This window comes from Rhinolophus sinicus, linkage group LG11 (assembly GCF_036562045.2).
Source record: "Rhinolophus sinicus isolate RSC01 linkage group LG11, ASM3656204v1, whole genome shotgun sequence".
In the NCBI taxonomy this organism is placed as follows: domain Eukaryota; kingdom Metazoa; phylum Chordata; class Mammalia; order Chiroptera; family Rhinolophidae; genus Rhinolophus; species Rhinolophus sinicus.
In genome coordinates, this window is record NC_133760.1 from 20,429,152 (window position 1) to 20,444,801 (window position 15,650).

The 15,650-nt window shown below is 49.0% G+C and overlaps 1 protein-coding gene across 4 annotated transcripts in view; it reads right to left on the reverse strand.

Moving 5' to 3' along the window:
- The window catches only part of KLHL36 (kelch like family member 36), a 24,173-nt gene continuing 8,523 nt past the window's right edge, over positions 1 to 15,650 (reverse strand). For 3 of the 4 annotated variants that reach the window (XM_019747118.2, XM_074314497.1, XM_074314496.1), the window contains 4 exons: positions 14,512 to 14,590; positions 9,263 to 10,336; positions 7,540 to 7,697; positions 1 to 5,268 (listed from right to left, as the gene is read on the reverse strand). In XM_019747118.2, the coding sequence (XP_019602677.1) occupies positions 4,713 to 5,268; positions 7,540 to 7,697; positions 9,263 to 10,336; positions 14,512 to 14,574 (1,851 nt within the window). In that variant the 5' untranslated portion in view covers positions 14,575 to 14,590 and the 3' untranslated portion in view covers positions 1 to 4,712. The remainder of the gene's footprint in view (positions 5,269 to 7,539; positions 7,698 to 9,262; positions 10,337 to 14,511; positions 14,591 to 15,650) is intronic. The other variant, XM_019747119.2, reaches the window with a different exon arrangement.

Sequence of the window (15,650 nt, forward strand, 5' to 3'; positions counted from 1 at the left end):
TAATTATAAAATAAGCCATACCCTAGCAGGCAAATCATTTTAATGTGTTTTGGGAACTGAATACTCTGTATGGAATTAAAAACAAAGAAAAAAAATCAACGTGCAGAAAATTCATTAAAAAGAAGTAAGACACAGAAAAGCTTTGAGTGCCAGAAAGTTACAAATACAAAAGCAACAAATTAAAAAACAAACACATGCGATTACAGATTTCAGTAACATTAGTAGCCAGAACATACCCAATGAATTAATGGTCAAATATCTTACTAATTTTGACAGAAGGCTGGTGGTAATGATTAACTTCAATTGATCCAAAGGACTTTATTCTTCTTCAAACTGCAAGGAAACCTGGAAAGATGGCTTCAAGTAATTTTGACAGGGTGGAGTTCCTTTCCTCAAAGAAAACTGACATGGAAGGGTTCATCCCCTCTGCCCCCCCCCCCCCCGCCCCACCAATTTGTACATTCATTCAACTCTTTTAACGAAGGCAACCAAAAGACAATTTCTTGAGACCCCAAAACATCCTCAGAAGCCACACATTTTATTAAAAACAAAAAACCCTACAAAGAAAAGAACAACTCCAATGCTGAGGGCAATTCTATAAAGTGCAGCATGGTTCACTGTGACAGCTTTTGTGGATTTCATGTTAAAATTTCTTTACAAGAAGGAGTGGACGGGAGTGGATCAGGACCCCAGCTATGCTCTGGGTTGAGAAATGACCCGTATGAGAAAGGTGATCTGTGTGGATCAGTCCTCAGGTATCTTTGCAACTCTGCACACTGCTGAGGTAGGCGCTTCGGAAGAAGCGTGGACCATGTCTAGGGAGTGAGACTGTCCTCTTGGCAAATCAGTGCCCTCTTGCTCAGTTGGGAGCCTAAGTCGGTCATACTCGAGGCCACGTGTGGCCTTACAAAATGCAAGCGTTGTATCAGATCACAGCCTCGGAGGAGGGCAAGATCCAAGACAAAGCCACACGAGGCGGACGAAATCCTGGCACTGACCACAAGACATTTCCTGTCTAGTGCAAGCTTCAAGGGGTGGAGGTCGGGGGCGAGGTGGAAAACCCCGGCAGGCAACCTACAAAATGGTTATTAGCAAATGGTATAAAAAAAGTATCAAAACATTTCAAAAAACTTTAAAAACTGCCAGCGTTGGCAGATGCATAGGGCAGGCTCTCCAAGTACCCGTGGAGCTGCCCTATGCTCCAGAGGTTTGTCCTGGAGGCCAGGACACTGCTTCTCCTCCTCTCTGAAGACATTCAGAATCCACAGAGACAGCGAGGATGTCAGGCCATGGCTGGAACTGCCCCTCCAGGTTCGGGACCAGTGGTCTGAGATTCTAGCCAAAAGCTCCAAGATGCAGCGTGCCACAGATGGCCAGGGTAGAGATAAAGGCTGGTAACTCTCCAAGGGGGTGGGGCGGAGGGCCTCTCACTTCCTGCATTGCTCAAATCACCAAACTCCTGGCCTTGGGGCCAGGTACTTTGAACCACAGGTGAACTCACCTGAACTCACAGAGTGGGGAGGGACTCCACCCCCTTTGGTGTTTGGGTTTCCACCCAAAACTGAACACCCCTGAGGGTTGGTTTCCGGGATTTCTATTAAGTCATCGTGAGGTTGCCTTATCAATTAGGGGCCAGGGGAGGGACGTTCAGTATATAATACACACGTGAGATTTTCCTACCTGGTAGTCTATCTAAAATGGCAGAATGTTACAAACACTGATTGAGCCATCCATACAAGTAAGTTGCTGAGACAATCTCTGTATATCTTCAACAGCAGAAAGACCACCGTACGGAAAAAGGGTTTCTCCAGCTTTTCTATCTCCTTCCTTCTCTTATTATACATTAATGTCTTAAGCAAACATAAACTGAAGCACACATGACTGGGATGAGTACCAAACTCAAAACCTACAACTGCTATGACGTTACAAACTCTAGTTCTTTAAAAGTGAGAAAAACAAAATCTGAATAAAAGCCCACCATGCTTATTTTGAAAGATCAAAAAAGTGATCCAGATATTCTCAAAGTTCAGCTCAGAGAATTGACAGTTTGATGACGTAAGGGCAAATATTGCTGTTTTCATCTCAAGATGTCCGCCTGCAAGCATCTGGGCGTTTGTTACTTAGGTTTGAAACGACACCATCATGATTTTGCAGTTCGAATGGCGACCCACATAACTAAATACATCCCCAAGCTCTGCCCATCTGAGTTAAAAACCCTTTTCTTCCATTATTGGCTGGTGATTTCCATCTGAACACGTGAACAGCAAAAGCCTGCTTGCTGTGAGCCCCACCACTTTGCTCTCTATGCCTAGGCAAACACTGCTCATTGGTCATCACGCTGCCTTCCTTTGACCTTTAACAAGCTTGAAAAACTTTCTTACTGTAAGTGGAGCCACCACCAATCATCTAAAGTTGGTCCACAAGAGGAAACATAACACTCAAGCCTTCCTTTAAAGGAACGCTCCCCCCACCTCAATAATATGAGATTCTAAGCCATGTAAAGCAAACTGCCTTCACAGTGGCAGGACAGGCAACCCAAGATAGCAGATACGGGACATTATAAGTAACCCAAAAGGCACAAGAAGTCAAAACAGAGGCCAGAGGCCCGCATCCTGGGACACGTTCTGGTACTTGAAAATGAAACAGCTGGCTTAGGTTAAAAACTGACGGCTGTCCTTTCCCCAAGGTCAAAGCCATCTGGCTCCCCAAAGCATGAATAGTCTTTCTACGAGCTCTTCCCCATCTGCCCCTGGATCCTGCCTGAGTGCCACCTCTTTGCTCATGACCGGAGCTGAGTCGGGGAGAACAGGCCACAGGTTCCATGCCTTGTAAAGGGTCTTCAAGTAATGAACCCTATTCTGGAATTGCAAGCAGCTAAGCTATCCCCAAGTGGGCAGAAGTTCTGCAAAATGTGTTTCAGGGAGGCCTGGACCTAGGCATGAGATTAGAAGAAGTTTGGAGATGCTGGGTTGATGGAAGGGTAATAGTTCATGCAGGACTTCTCCACAGTTTGTAAGCCTTTAGCGACTCCCACATGCAAGGAACCAGCTCAATATGCAGACCGCCTGCCCAGCTAGCAGTAGAGGGCAATGATTGGAGTGCTGAAGCTTTCAATGCCCAAGTCACTCTCCGCTCGCCTGGTCACTACAGAAATAGGCCTAATCAACGTACACCTTGAAGGAAAGGAAAGGAAGTGCAGTAAAGAGACAAAAACAGACTGAGCTTGTTCTAATATCAATGTTAATAATACAGCTTGAAGTTTTCCCATCTCCGCAACCAAATCTTTATCAAGGTAAAGATCACTAATGCCTCCCTTGGCTCATGATTAAAACCCATCACACTCCTGTTCTCCCATCGTACTTTGAGTTACACAGTGACGTGGCTGGTAGTCTCACACGCTCCTTCAAGGGCCCACACTCTCGACGTTCTAGTAACTGTGGGAATCAGTGCAGGGCGGTGACACATCTCAGAAGGAGGTGCTGAATATCTAATAGCTTATACAGACTGAAAGAGCTTCACCCCTGGGAGGAGCCTGGTGATTATTTCATCGAACCCTGTCGCTTAATGAATGAGGAAAACAGCTCAAAACTTGTTCAAGAATTTGCCCAGCGGCACAAAACGACTAAGCAGCAGAAGGCTGGGACTGGGGTCTGTTGCTTGAGTCGGGGGGAGGCACTCGCCAACCTTAGGGACTGACGTGCGCTCACTGGGAAAAATGCTTTCGATGGCTTCCTCGGAGCTGGAGTCACAGAAGACAATGGCAAATTCTAGGGGGTGTTCCCTTTCCCTTTCCTGAGAAATAAATGTACATGGGGGGGGGGGGGCTCAGTACATCAGTAATATAATAAACAGTGGGTTCCAGAAAAAAGAAAAGTTAAAAAAAAAAGCCCAAATTATACAATAATGTTTATAAAGAGCATCATGCCTTCCCCCCCCTTTCCTCCCTGATTACCTATGCCCTTTTAGAATTCAGGAAGATTACCAACCAGGAAAAATGGGATTATTCGGTAACAAGTCACCGGGTAAGAAAATCCCAGTGGGAACACCTTCCTGGTGAGAAATCCCAGGTCTCGCCTGACTGTTCAGCCAGCTGGTGACCCTTGGTCACCCACTCATCCTCTTGGGGTCTCGGTGTCCCTACTTACAAAAACGAATGCTCTTGGCCTTGCCAGTGACTCCCAAACGTGGTTGATGCTCAGTCATTCCAGGAACTGGTTAAAATACAGTTTTCAGCCACTTCCCCCCACAGGTCCTGGTAGTTTTAGATGCGATCATTCTGAGATGAGGCCCAGGCATCTGTATTTTTAAAAGCTCAGCCAGGTTTGGGGAGGCATTGACGAGGGGGTCAGAACCGTCCCCACTAAAGCCTCAAGTTTCACTACAAAAATTTCTGCATAGACCCTGCCTTAGCTACTTTCAGGGGGATGGATAGGGGCACCCCCAAGCATTTGTAATGTGGGGAGAAGCCCTGCGTAGACGTAAGGGGGTTATTTCCTGCCTGGGCCTAGGTTTAATTATTCAAGCAAGATAATAAGTAAAGTTACATAGAATATTTAATTGATTACGGTGATATAGAAATACCAAGAATCATAAAAGTAAAAAAAGCCGCTAAGTGGTATATCGTGGTTTCAGGGTTCTACAAAGTTGTTGCTGGCCTACAGATACTCTGGGAGGTGGCGGCGGGGACGGGGTCCCAGCAGGCGAGGGTGGGGTCACTGGTCCCGGTCCTGGTGCCTCTTGGCCTTGCCCTTCTTCTTCTTGTCCTCCAGCCTCGGCTTCAGGGCGCAGACGCAGGCGGACACGCCAGCGATGGCCTTGGGCAGGTCAGTGCCTTTGCTCCATTTGTCCTTCTCGCGGTCGTACACCTGCACCGTCTTGGAGAAGGCCGTGTTCTCCCAGCTATAGCCGCCCAGGATGTAGATGCGGCCCTCCCACACGGCCACCCCTGACTCACTGTTGGCGTGCAGCAGCGGGGCCACGCGGGTCCACTGGTTGCACTGCGGGCTGTAGGCCTCGACGCCCAGCACATCGAAGCGTTCCATGGACTCCACGCTGTCGTCACTGCCCCCGATGGAGTAGATGCGGTCCTCCAGGCTGCACATGCTGTGCCAGCCCCGGGCCGTGGTCATGGGCCGCCGCTCCTCCCACACGTCCGTCCGGTGGTCATAGCACAGCAGGTTCTTGCGGTAAGGGCCGATCTGGTAGTCGTGGCCTCCCGAGATGTACACAAAGTCTTTGTAGATGGTGCCTGCATGGCCGTACGTGAACCTGTGGAGTGACGGACAGATGCACAGAGCGTCAGAGAGGGAGTCCAGTGCTGCTCTGGGCTGGGCCTCTATGAGCCGGGGCCTCAGTCTCCTCCTCTGTAAAATGGGGACAACCTGCCCTCTCAGGGGGTCATGAGAGTTTGAGGAGGTAACGCAGGGAGTGGCAGCTGTCACTGGATAGGAAGTGGAAGAGCAGGACGAGTAAAAGGGTTGCTGTGTAGCAGGCCTCCTGGACAAGAATCCCAGCTCTGTCCCTCTATTGCCCCACCTGAGAAGTGGGCATAATCACAAGACTACTATCCTTCTCGTAAGGGCTGCAAACAACACGATGCTATGGAGGCACACATATGTACCTGATCAAATTACATGTGAAATGGGGAATGAAAGAAAGTGCAACTCCAATTATATGACATTCTGGACAAGTCAACACTACAGGGACAGTAAAGCAGCAGTGGTTGCCAGGGGTTCAGAGGACGGGGGAGGGGTGGAGTGGACCACGGGGGATCCCAGGGCAGGGACCCCATTCCGCAGGATTCTGTGATGGTGGACACCAAAACCCACAGAATGTACAACATCAAGAGTAAAGATTAACATCAACCATGGACCTCAGTTAATGATATTGTGTCAATACCAGTGCATTCGTGGGAACAAATGTGCCACACACTCCTGCAAAATGCTAAAAATGGGGGAACCTGTGTGCTCAGGGAGAGCGATATATGGGAACTCTCCTTTCCGCTCAATTCTCTGTAAGCCTAAAATTACTCTAAGAAATGAAGCCTATAAAAAGGCAAAAAAGGAAAAAACAAAGTACAAACAAAGGTGAAACAAAAGGAAGCAATGTCATAAAATTTGGGTGGGGGGGACGGTTACTTAGCCAGGAGGGAGGTGGGAGACAAAAGCATCTGGGGCGATACATTCCCAGGGACACGTTCCACATCTGGGTTTGGGCTGTGGATTCATGCCGGTCCATTACACAAACAAGTCAACACATGAAAAGATACGAGTAAATAAATGAAATAAAGGGGGGCACGCATGCACTAACCAAGATAGCATCATGGAGTACGATTATTCCAACCGTGAACACCTAAGGTCCACTTAGAAAGAACAAGAGGCTTGTTGTAGCCTTCAGGGTACACAAATCCCACTGGCTGGCCCAGAGAAAGTGACAGCAGCAGACGTTCGTATCACTATTATTAAGCCTCCCTTCCCCACCTGTAAAATGGGATTGAGGACCCAAACCTAGGAGACCACAGGTCTTGGTCTGCCTATGACAGGGTCAGTATTTATACCGGGGACCCGCCCCCTTCCCTGCCATCCTGGTTTGGATGATAAATGGTACAGGAGCTTATCTCCACTCCAAGAGGTTCCTGGGGACAGCAAGGGACTCATCCCAGAGAACACTTGGCCCAGAGTTGACACAGGGCAATCAGTCACCACCATCACGACTGTCCAGTCACCTTGGTAACAGGTCTCCAGGTGTTAGTCCACTGCCTTCCTGGAGCTCTCTACATGAAGCTGGTGGTACCTAGGGACCGGAGGGGCTGGGGTTCACACCCAGACACGTACCCCATGCACCCTGTAACTCTCAGGGATAAAGTCCCCAAGACACCTGGAGGCACTCCCCGGCAGGACTGGTTCAGAAAGTGCCCCTGCAGGTTCGACTACAAGGAACTGGTAAAATACACGGTGTGCACCGCCTGCTAAACCCGCGATGATAATAAATGCACACCAATGCAGAGAGGAGGAGACACACTCTGCGCCCTGGAGCACTGCCCATGTGCTGCGTGCTGTGTGGCGCGTTCCTCACATGTATGTTATCTCATCCTTATGATAACCCTACAGGGTGGGTATGAGCGTCACGCCTACTTTACAGATGAGAAAATGCAACGAGCGGGGTGAAGACGCTTGCTCATGTCACAGATATAGTACAGATATCCCCCAACCTCTCTGAACTCCCCCTGCCCAAACTCAGAGGTTTTTAAGTAAATCCCTCACTATCTGAACTCAATACTCCCTAAAACTCAGGAAGTAGATAAGACTCAGAAACGGAGGGATGCTTGTCCTAGCGGCAGAGCTCACACTTGCACTCGGACGGCCTAGAACAGGAGCCCTGACTCGTCAGCACCACACCCTCCACCCCTTTTAGTCTCCCCACTGTTATGTACAAGCCAGAGATTTTTCTGGAGGCCAAAATATCCAGAAAGCAAGGTGGAACGAACTAGAACCTAAAAGTCGTCATGTTTGAGGAGTCCGCCACGAAACCCCCAATCACCTTGGCAAACCGGCCACGTAGGACCAGGAGTCAGTCTTGGGACTGTAAGTCTCTACAGAAGAGAGCGCTCCGTTCTCATTCCGGCCACCGACGGCCACCAGCATGTCTTCAATGGAAGCAAGGTAGAAATCCACGCGGCGCTGGTTCATGGAGGCCACCTGTGGAGGTGAGACACCTGTACCTTCCCTTCCCCAAACCCTGGAAAGCGTAACATCTAGCACCAGTTCCCAACGGTGTTCTAGGGAACACACAGCCCGAGAAGGGAAGGCAGTGGCCAAATGAGTTTGGGGGAAGGGAGCCAAACTCGAAGAAAGGAGGGTTTTTTAGCAGGGATTCTCAGAGTCCCCAAGGACCCTTGAGACATTGCGAACCCCCAAGAGAGGGATGGAGCACACAGTTCCCCAAACTTGTTTGGCCATGTGGCCAGCCTTGGGGACTTGAATTCCACAGGACACACCGTTCATAATTGTTGATTACGTGGTTTCCTTAAATAAAAATTCATCCTTCCTCTTGCCACCCCATCAGATGGTTTTTTAATTAATGCTGATTGCCACCTGCGTTAACCGGCAGAAAGTGGCACTCAACAGGAAATTAAAAAGCAGAGGACTCAACTTTTGTTTTAAATGATACAAGCAGAACACATGAAGGAACTGTCCTGCAGGAGGCCATACATTCAAGCTGCCACTACTACTAAGCTTTCGAGGGCAGCGCCAAAGCTGGAAGCCTCTTTCTAGTGGCAAGACTTCTACCTTGGTGGGTGGTTTTAGATTTTGGACCATAAAATCAAAAGGTCATCAGAATCTATTCTGAGTTGTGAGCTCAGAAAAACACCGAGTTAAGTAAAACACTGAGGTGTGAGTATAAAGACTGAGACCGACTTTCATGGGTGGTGGCCTGGAGAGGCTTTTGTGGGAGAAAAGAGACACCTTCTCTCTGCCAGGCACTTGGCAATCAATATGAGCTACAACCCCTGACTCTAGAAGGTCAATGTCACCCCACCCATTTCCAGAGGAGGAAGCTAAAATTTGGAGAGGGCAAGGAACCAGCGAAACTTCCCAGCTACAATTTCGCCAATTTCGGGATATGAACTCAGGTCTGACACCAAGAGCCACACTCTGCCCAGAATTAGCTGCCACACCTGCCAAAAGGGCACGGCTCCTATCAGGGGTGAGCCTTTTGTGGCCTCCTGAAACTGGCTCCGAACTTTTCCAAAAGAGGAGCTCGGCCGAGACTGAGCCATGGGAAGAGTGTTTTAACTGTGGGCCAGATCTCTAGACCGGCGCTATCCAATAGGGTAGCCACTAGCCTCGTGTGGCCATTTACACGCAAATATATATTAGTTACAGTGACATCAAATTGAAAATTCAGTCCTTCGGTCCCGGTGGCCACAGTCTCAAGTGTTCAACTGCCACACATAGCTGGTGGCTACTACATGGGACAGCGCAGATATAGACTGTTTCTATCAGTGCAGAAAGTTCCATTGGACATCGCTGCTCTGGACCATGACCGATCCTGCAGAAGGCGGCCGGTCAACCCTCACTCCTCTCAACCGCGGTGCAGGCACAAGGGTGGATGGGAACTAGGGGGCTGGTCACTTTATCATCACACCTCGTTCAGAAGCAGGACGCTGGTCAAGGCCCGAGAGATGGGAGGGGCAGTCAAGGGTAGGTTAAAGAGATCAAAAGTCCTCAAGAGTAAAGAAAGAATCTGGCTTTAATCTCACCTTGATCCACTGTTTACAGCGGGGGTCATACCTATAAAGAAGATTGGATGCTGCGTCCCCTCCATTGTCCCTCGAGAAGCTGCCACCAGCGATGAAGATGAACCCCCCCAACACGGCGACACAGTGGTGGCTCCGCCGGGCCGGCAGGGGCGTCTCCTTGACCCACTGCTCGCTCTTGGCATCCAGGTAGCAGGTGTCGTCACTGAGCTCCAGACACCGCTCGGAGACCTCGCCCCCCACGAACAGCAGGCGCTCCTCGTTGGTGCGCAGGGCCGTGCGCTTGGTCTGCATGACCGGCTGGGCCGCCAGGCTGTTGTGGTAGCACACGGCCTCCTCGATGAAGCCCTCACAGTTGGCCTCCCTGGGCAGCAGCGAGCACACGGCCGGCTTGACGCGGTGCAGCAGGTCGTTCTTGGGGATGAGGGGGAAGTGGATGTGCTCCAGCACCTGGTAGGCGTGGGTCTCGCGCTCCGGCTGCTGCGTCAGCCACTGCAGGGCGGCCTGCAGCAGGTCGTGCTCGCACTCCCGCTGCACCTCGCTGCTGCTCAGGTACAGGCACAGCTTCTGCATGGAGACATTCTGCAGGAAGTCGGGTGTGAAGGACAGCGTGCCGAAGTGGCTCAGGATGAAGCCGTCGATGAAGGCGTCCAGCCGCTTGAGGCTGTAGATGGAGGCCAGCTCCTGCAGGTACAGGTAGTTGTCCTCGCTCACCTCCTGCTCCAGGTACTCGCAGCAGAAGTCGACCACTGTCCAGATCTGCAGCAGGTGGGCCGTCTCCAGGATGTAGTCGATGTTGCCGCCATCCAGGGCCAGCTCCCCACCGTACAGGAAGTCCACCACCGCCTTGAGGCCAATGTAGGACGCGCCGATCAGCTCCACCTCCTTCTGGAAGGCCTCGCGCATGCCCAGGGTGAACATGGAGTTGAAGTAGTCGCTGCACACGGCCAGCAGGTTGCGGTGGGCGGGCACGCGCTGCTCGTCGGCCACTAGGACAATGTCACAGAAGAGACCGCGGAGACGCTGCTCATTGAGCCGCTGCAGCACCGTGGACGAGTGCTCGGCCCAGCGGTACACCTGCAGGAGAGCGGGTGTCAGGGCTTCAGGGGCACCCAGGCCCGGAGTGGGGAAGCGCACCCACCTGTCCCCCACAGCTGAAGCATCCTGGAGTCAATCTAGTGTAACATGACTAGCATTTTCAACACAATGGAATGAAAGAGAATGGGAAATAAAACATCATAGTGTATAGTAGGAAATAAGGGTATTTGGGTGTGTGATTGTATTGTATATATTCTTCCTTTTCCTTTATAAATAGAATTCATAAAATCAACCTTCCTTCCTTCCTCCCTTCTTTCCTTCCTGTGGGTCATGAACAAATAGATTTGAAAAACACTCTCCTATCTCCCATGATGGCTCAGGTGTCGCCTCTGAAGTCAGACCAAATCAGGGTTTGCATCCAGCTCTGCCACTTACCAGCTGTGTGATCTTGAGTGAGTCACAAGGAGGCTCTGAGCCCCATTTCCTCATCTCACAAGTGAGGATGATGGTATTCATCGTTCAGGTTGGGGGCCGTGGGGGGCGGGGGGTGGTTAATGAGACAGATCCTGGCAAATAGCCAGCCTGAGGGAAGCTGTTGGGATTGTCAGTCCCCACCGAGGCTATGTGCTGAGGAAGACAGCTTTCTCTTTGTCTTAGAAAGGCAAATGGTCATGCTACAGAGACCCCCATTTCTACTGATCGGTCCAGGGATGTGGCAGGTCCCAAAGGTTGAGCGATGCTCTGGGGATCCTACTTCCAGAAACATGGCATCACCAGCCATTGCTGGGGTTTAAAGAGATATACGGCATGTAAGACGCCGAAACGCTCTCTTTTCCTGGGGGCTTTTATGTACCCTGCACTGTGCTGTGCACTTGACATGCACTCTCTCATTCGAGCATCACGACAACCCCCCAAGGGAATGTCTATTATAATCCCCATTTTCCAGATGAGGAAAGTGGAGGTTCAGAGAAACTAAGAAACTTGCCCAAAGCCCCACAGTGACTACACAGCAGGGCTGAGATTTGAACCCAGGTCTGATTCCAGACCCCAAACCTGTAATCACCATCCTATGCTAGAATTAACAAATCAATTAATGTGAATAGTGACTATGGAGTAATTCCATACATTCAGGTCAGTAGACATTTATTGAGTGCTATATGCCTGCCATGTGCTTTTGAGGATACAAAGATACGTCAAACCTGGACAATAGTTTCTAAATCCTTGGAGGACCAATTATGCTTTGGGCTTTCAGGACACTGCAAATTATTTATTCACTATTTAAAAACAAGAAAATTCAATACAGGGAAAACCAGGACATTCAGAAAGATCAACTAGGTAGCTGGTCTGTCTGAGGGCGATTGAGGGCGAGCTGAGCCAAGCCTGAAAAGGAGAAACGGTGATGCAAAGGGAGATGGCTTAGGAGATACGAGCAGCCGTGTGACTGGCGTACAGGTCCAAATTCTTACAGCTTACTTCTCAACACGTGTCCTCTAGCAGTGGGTGTCATATCTTTCTTCCCCTCCAAGTCTGCTCTTTACTGCCTCTGACCCATTTGTAATTGGGGTACTTTATTTCCCTGTGGTCCTTCCTTTTCTGGTGAATTCCAACATCAATTGCTCCGTCTATATTATAGGTGCAGACAACCACCTCACATTCTGATAAGGACACCACACATATACATTGCCTAAAGCTTCCTTCCCCTCCATGTTTAGGAAGCCAGGCTCTACTGCCCTTATGTTACAGGATGGTTTCTCATGGGTACCACACATGGATAACTCCATTTATTCTGGTTACTCACTGAGAGCCTGGCTGGCCCGGTTTTGGCTTCTAATTAAGCAGGAATGGTCTGGGCTCCAGCACACAATGGCTTGGGGCTCCTTTCGGGTGTAGACTGAAGAATGGAAATTAAAAAGCACAACAGCAGCAGCTACCTCATAATAGTAAAGGCTCCGTGTCCCGAGAGAAGCAAGTGAGGGGCATCAGGTGTGCTGTCTGTCCAGCCTGGGCCCCTGATTGTCTCTAAGCTGGTGGGGGTGCTGCAACTCCACACTTAAATGGGGGTACACATGACCCCAGGCTGCTCCGTAAAAAGGAAAACAGCCCCAAGGGGGTGGGGACCAGGGAAAGCCCCAGACGACAGCTGCCAAGGGGAACCATCTGCTCCAGTGAGCCAGGGCAGGGAAAAGGGCAGAGCTGCTTCTAAAACTGGGTCTCCATGCTAAGTAGGCATGTTTAATTCTGTACCTGGATCTCAACTACAGCCCGTTTCTGGTTATTTCAGTGTAGCTGCAGAAGACAAGAACTTTCAAAAAACCGACAAACATGACTTCCCAGTTTTAAAGGGACAGTAGTAACAGAGTTGCAGCATTTTGTGTAATTTGGAAGCCCCAAGCCCCAACATTCTCTCATGGTATTAACCCTGTTCATTTTTTCATTTCCTATGTTAGTGCCTTTTTCAGAGGCAAGGCAAAGTGGGTGAAGAAACAACAGGTCCTCGGGAGCTAATACTGGACAGACGCAGCAGGTACAGGGTATTTCTTAATAAAAAAGAACTCAGCATCAAAATGGATCAACACATTTTAGAGTAAATAACAATGGTGGTCGCACTGAGAAGGAACAATCTATCATTACAAGCAGCAACGGAGGCAAACCTCAGATGCATCATGCTGAGTGCAAGGAGCCAGGGACACAAGGAAGAGCACCTACCCTCTGATTCCATTTACATAAAGTTCAAGGGCAGGGAAAACGGTGGTGCTGGGAGAGTTGCAATATAGAAACTGCAGGCTACTGAGGTGTGTTAACGTAGAAAATCAAGGGTACTTTCTTAATACAAAATGTCAGGAATGTAAATACAATCAACCAAGGGATAGAGAACTCGATTCCTAAAAGCTTCGATTCAGAAACAAACTCAGAATCTGGCTTTAAGGGACAAAGATTTCTAGTGCTATCAAACTTAGAAAGCTACACTGTCTCCACAGCCAAGCTCCGAAACAAAGCCCCTTTGAGTCAGCAGCGAGACCTTTCTGAGTTTTCACAGCAGATAAAGCCGGGCTTGGCAAGAGCCTTCTCAGTAAACACAAATGGAAATAGGAGACCGTTTCTCAAGAGAACCAACCTCCCCGAAAATTACACCCCGTTTTTCTTTTATGCACATCTGTAGAACCTCTTTCTTCTTTTCTCAAATCTACAGGCTGCTCACAACTCTCTTTATCTAATGTAGTCTTTCTCAGTCATTTTTTCATCTTCTTTTTCACTCTGAAGGTATTTTTTCCTAATAGCCTCCATAAAATGTTAATGCCACATATATTCTGTTTATCTGTGCAGGTACTTTAGTCATAAAAAGAGTAAAAATTCTTTCCATACCCCAAGAACCAATTTCACCCTTTTGGGGGCAATAGTAGCCTCACTAAGAATGATGATCTAAGGTAACCACAATATTTAATCTCCAAAAAAGGGCCATTTTTAAAGTAACGCTGTTTTTTCCTAGGGGCTTATATGTACCTTGAACTATGCTGTACACTTGACACGTACACATATATTGATATGTATAAAAAGATGGGTATAAGCGCCCTGCAAATCAGCCCCCCAATCCTTATCTACAGCAGCTGTGGGGCCAGGGATTGCTGAGTCCCTAGAGGAGTTTGCTGAAGGTGTAGATTCCCAGGTCCTGCTCTCAGATTTTAACTGAGCAGGTCTGGGGTGGTGCCAGGCATATGCATTTCTAATGAGACACCTTCTCCCAGGGCGATTCTGATGCAGCTAGTGTGACATAGGTTGGTAGCCCAGCCCTGGGACACCACCCTCACTCCTTCCTAGGGTCCCAGAAAGTCATGATGGGGGAAGACCCTGGGCCCTTAACATCCAGGTATGCAACGTGCTGCCTCCACCATAAGGTCAGGTGCTGGCTTCTCAATGGTCTCGTCCTTGGAGTTTTTGAGCCCCCAAGCAGGGACAGCAATCCCATGGCTTTTATCCTCTTAGGGTTGAAGCGCAGCATAAATGAGTTGAGCTGTCTCTAACATCCCTTGCACTCCCAGCTAGCTCTGATTTTATGATTCTTCCACTCCTGGCCCATGCAACCTCTACTCATCCTTAAGGAGACTGACACCACCACCAAGAACAGAAAACCAGTTTGTACACTGAGGATGAGCTCATCAGAAAAACATCACACTTCTCAGGCAATTTGCACAGGTGGCGAGCGACCGTTCACAGACCTTTGAAGATTCGCTGATTTTGTAGGGCCGAGACACTCGCGTCTGCCGGCTTCCTTCCATCATAAAAGAGGTCGTGGCCCTACAACAAGAACAGGATTTCTGAGCACATCGTAATGGTAATAGCTCTGGGTCATTTGTTAATTGCAGGCTCTGCTGGACCATATCAGTGACCACAAGGGCAACAGCAATCACACAGAGGACAGAGGCGAGGAAGGCAGTGTACCACAAAGAACTCTTATGCAGTGAGTTGAAAAATCAGATAGTTAAAATCAGAGAGCCCATTTAACAAGTGTTCCTTGATCATCTAAAAATCCAACATCATGTCTTTTAGACCACCTCCTACAAATACCTCCCTTTTGACGCTTGATCTTGACTAGGCCTTTGGCTAGATCAAGGTTATAAAGACAAGAGTTACCATTGCAGAGTCCAGACCGTGGAACCAAGCTAAGGGATTTCCCTATGCTGTCTCATTCAACCCCACCATTACTTGGCCGGGCTGATGTCACTTATCCCATTTTACAGATGAGGCTATTGGGTTCAAGCTCACAAAGCTAGTAAAATGGCTGGGAACCAAACCTGGGTCTTTCACCGTGATGTTCTGCTGAATGTGGCCCAGTCTTTGACAGTGTCATACTTCTAAAATACGAAGGTAAGGATGTGGTGCAGTGATGACACCACAAATAAAACATGTTGTAGACACAGGTACTGGTTTACGTGCTTTCCTGGTTTAATCCCCACAACCACCCCACGAGGCCAGCCTATTACTGTTCTGTTTATGGAGGAGGAAACTGATAGCAATGAGAGGAAGTAATTTGACAGCGTCACACAGTTAGGAAGAAGCCAGCAGAAGTGGGATCTTAACCCAGGGTGATTTCCATGCACTTAACCGCCTGACCATAAAATAAAATGAAAAAGCCCACAGGCAGGAAACCTCTGCCGTGGCCTATGCCCTGCCTGGGACATCCAGGATAAACTTGAACAAGCATGTTAACCTCCAACGAGCATGTTAACCTCTCTAGACCTCATGGCTGCGTCTATGTTAAGGTTTCTTCCAGCTTTGAAATGCTAAGCAACTCACTGACAGCACTAGTCAGGCTTTGGGACCTTGGTGGGAGGGGACACACAGAGGAAGGACTAAG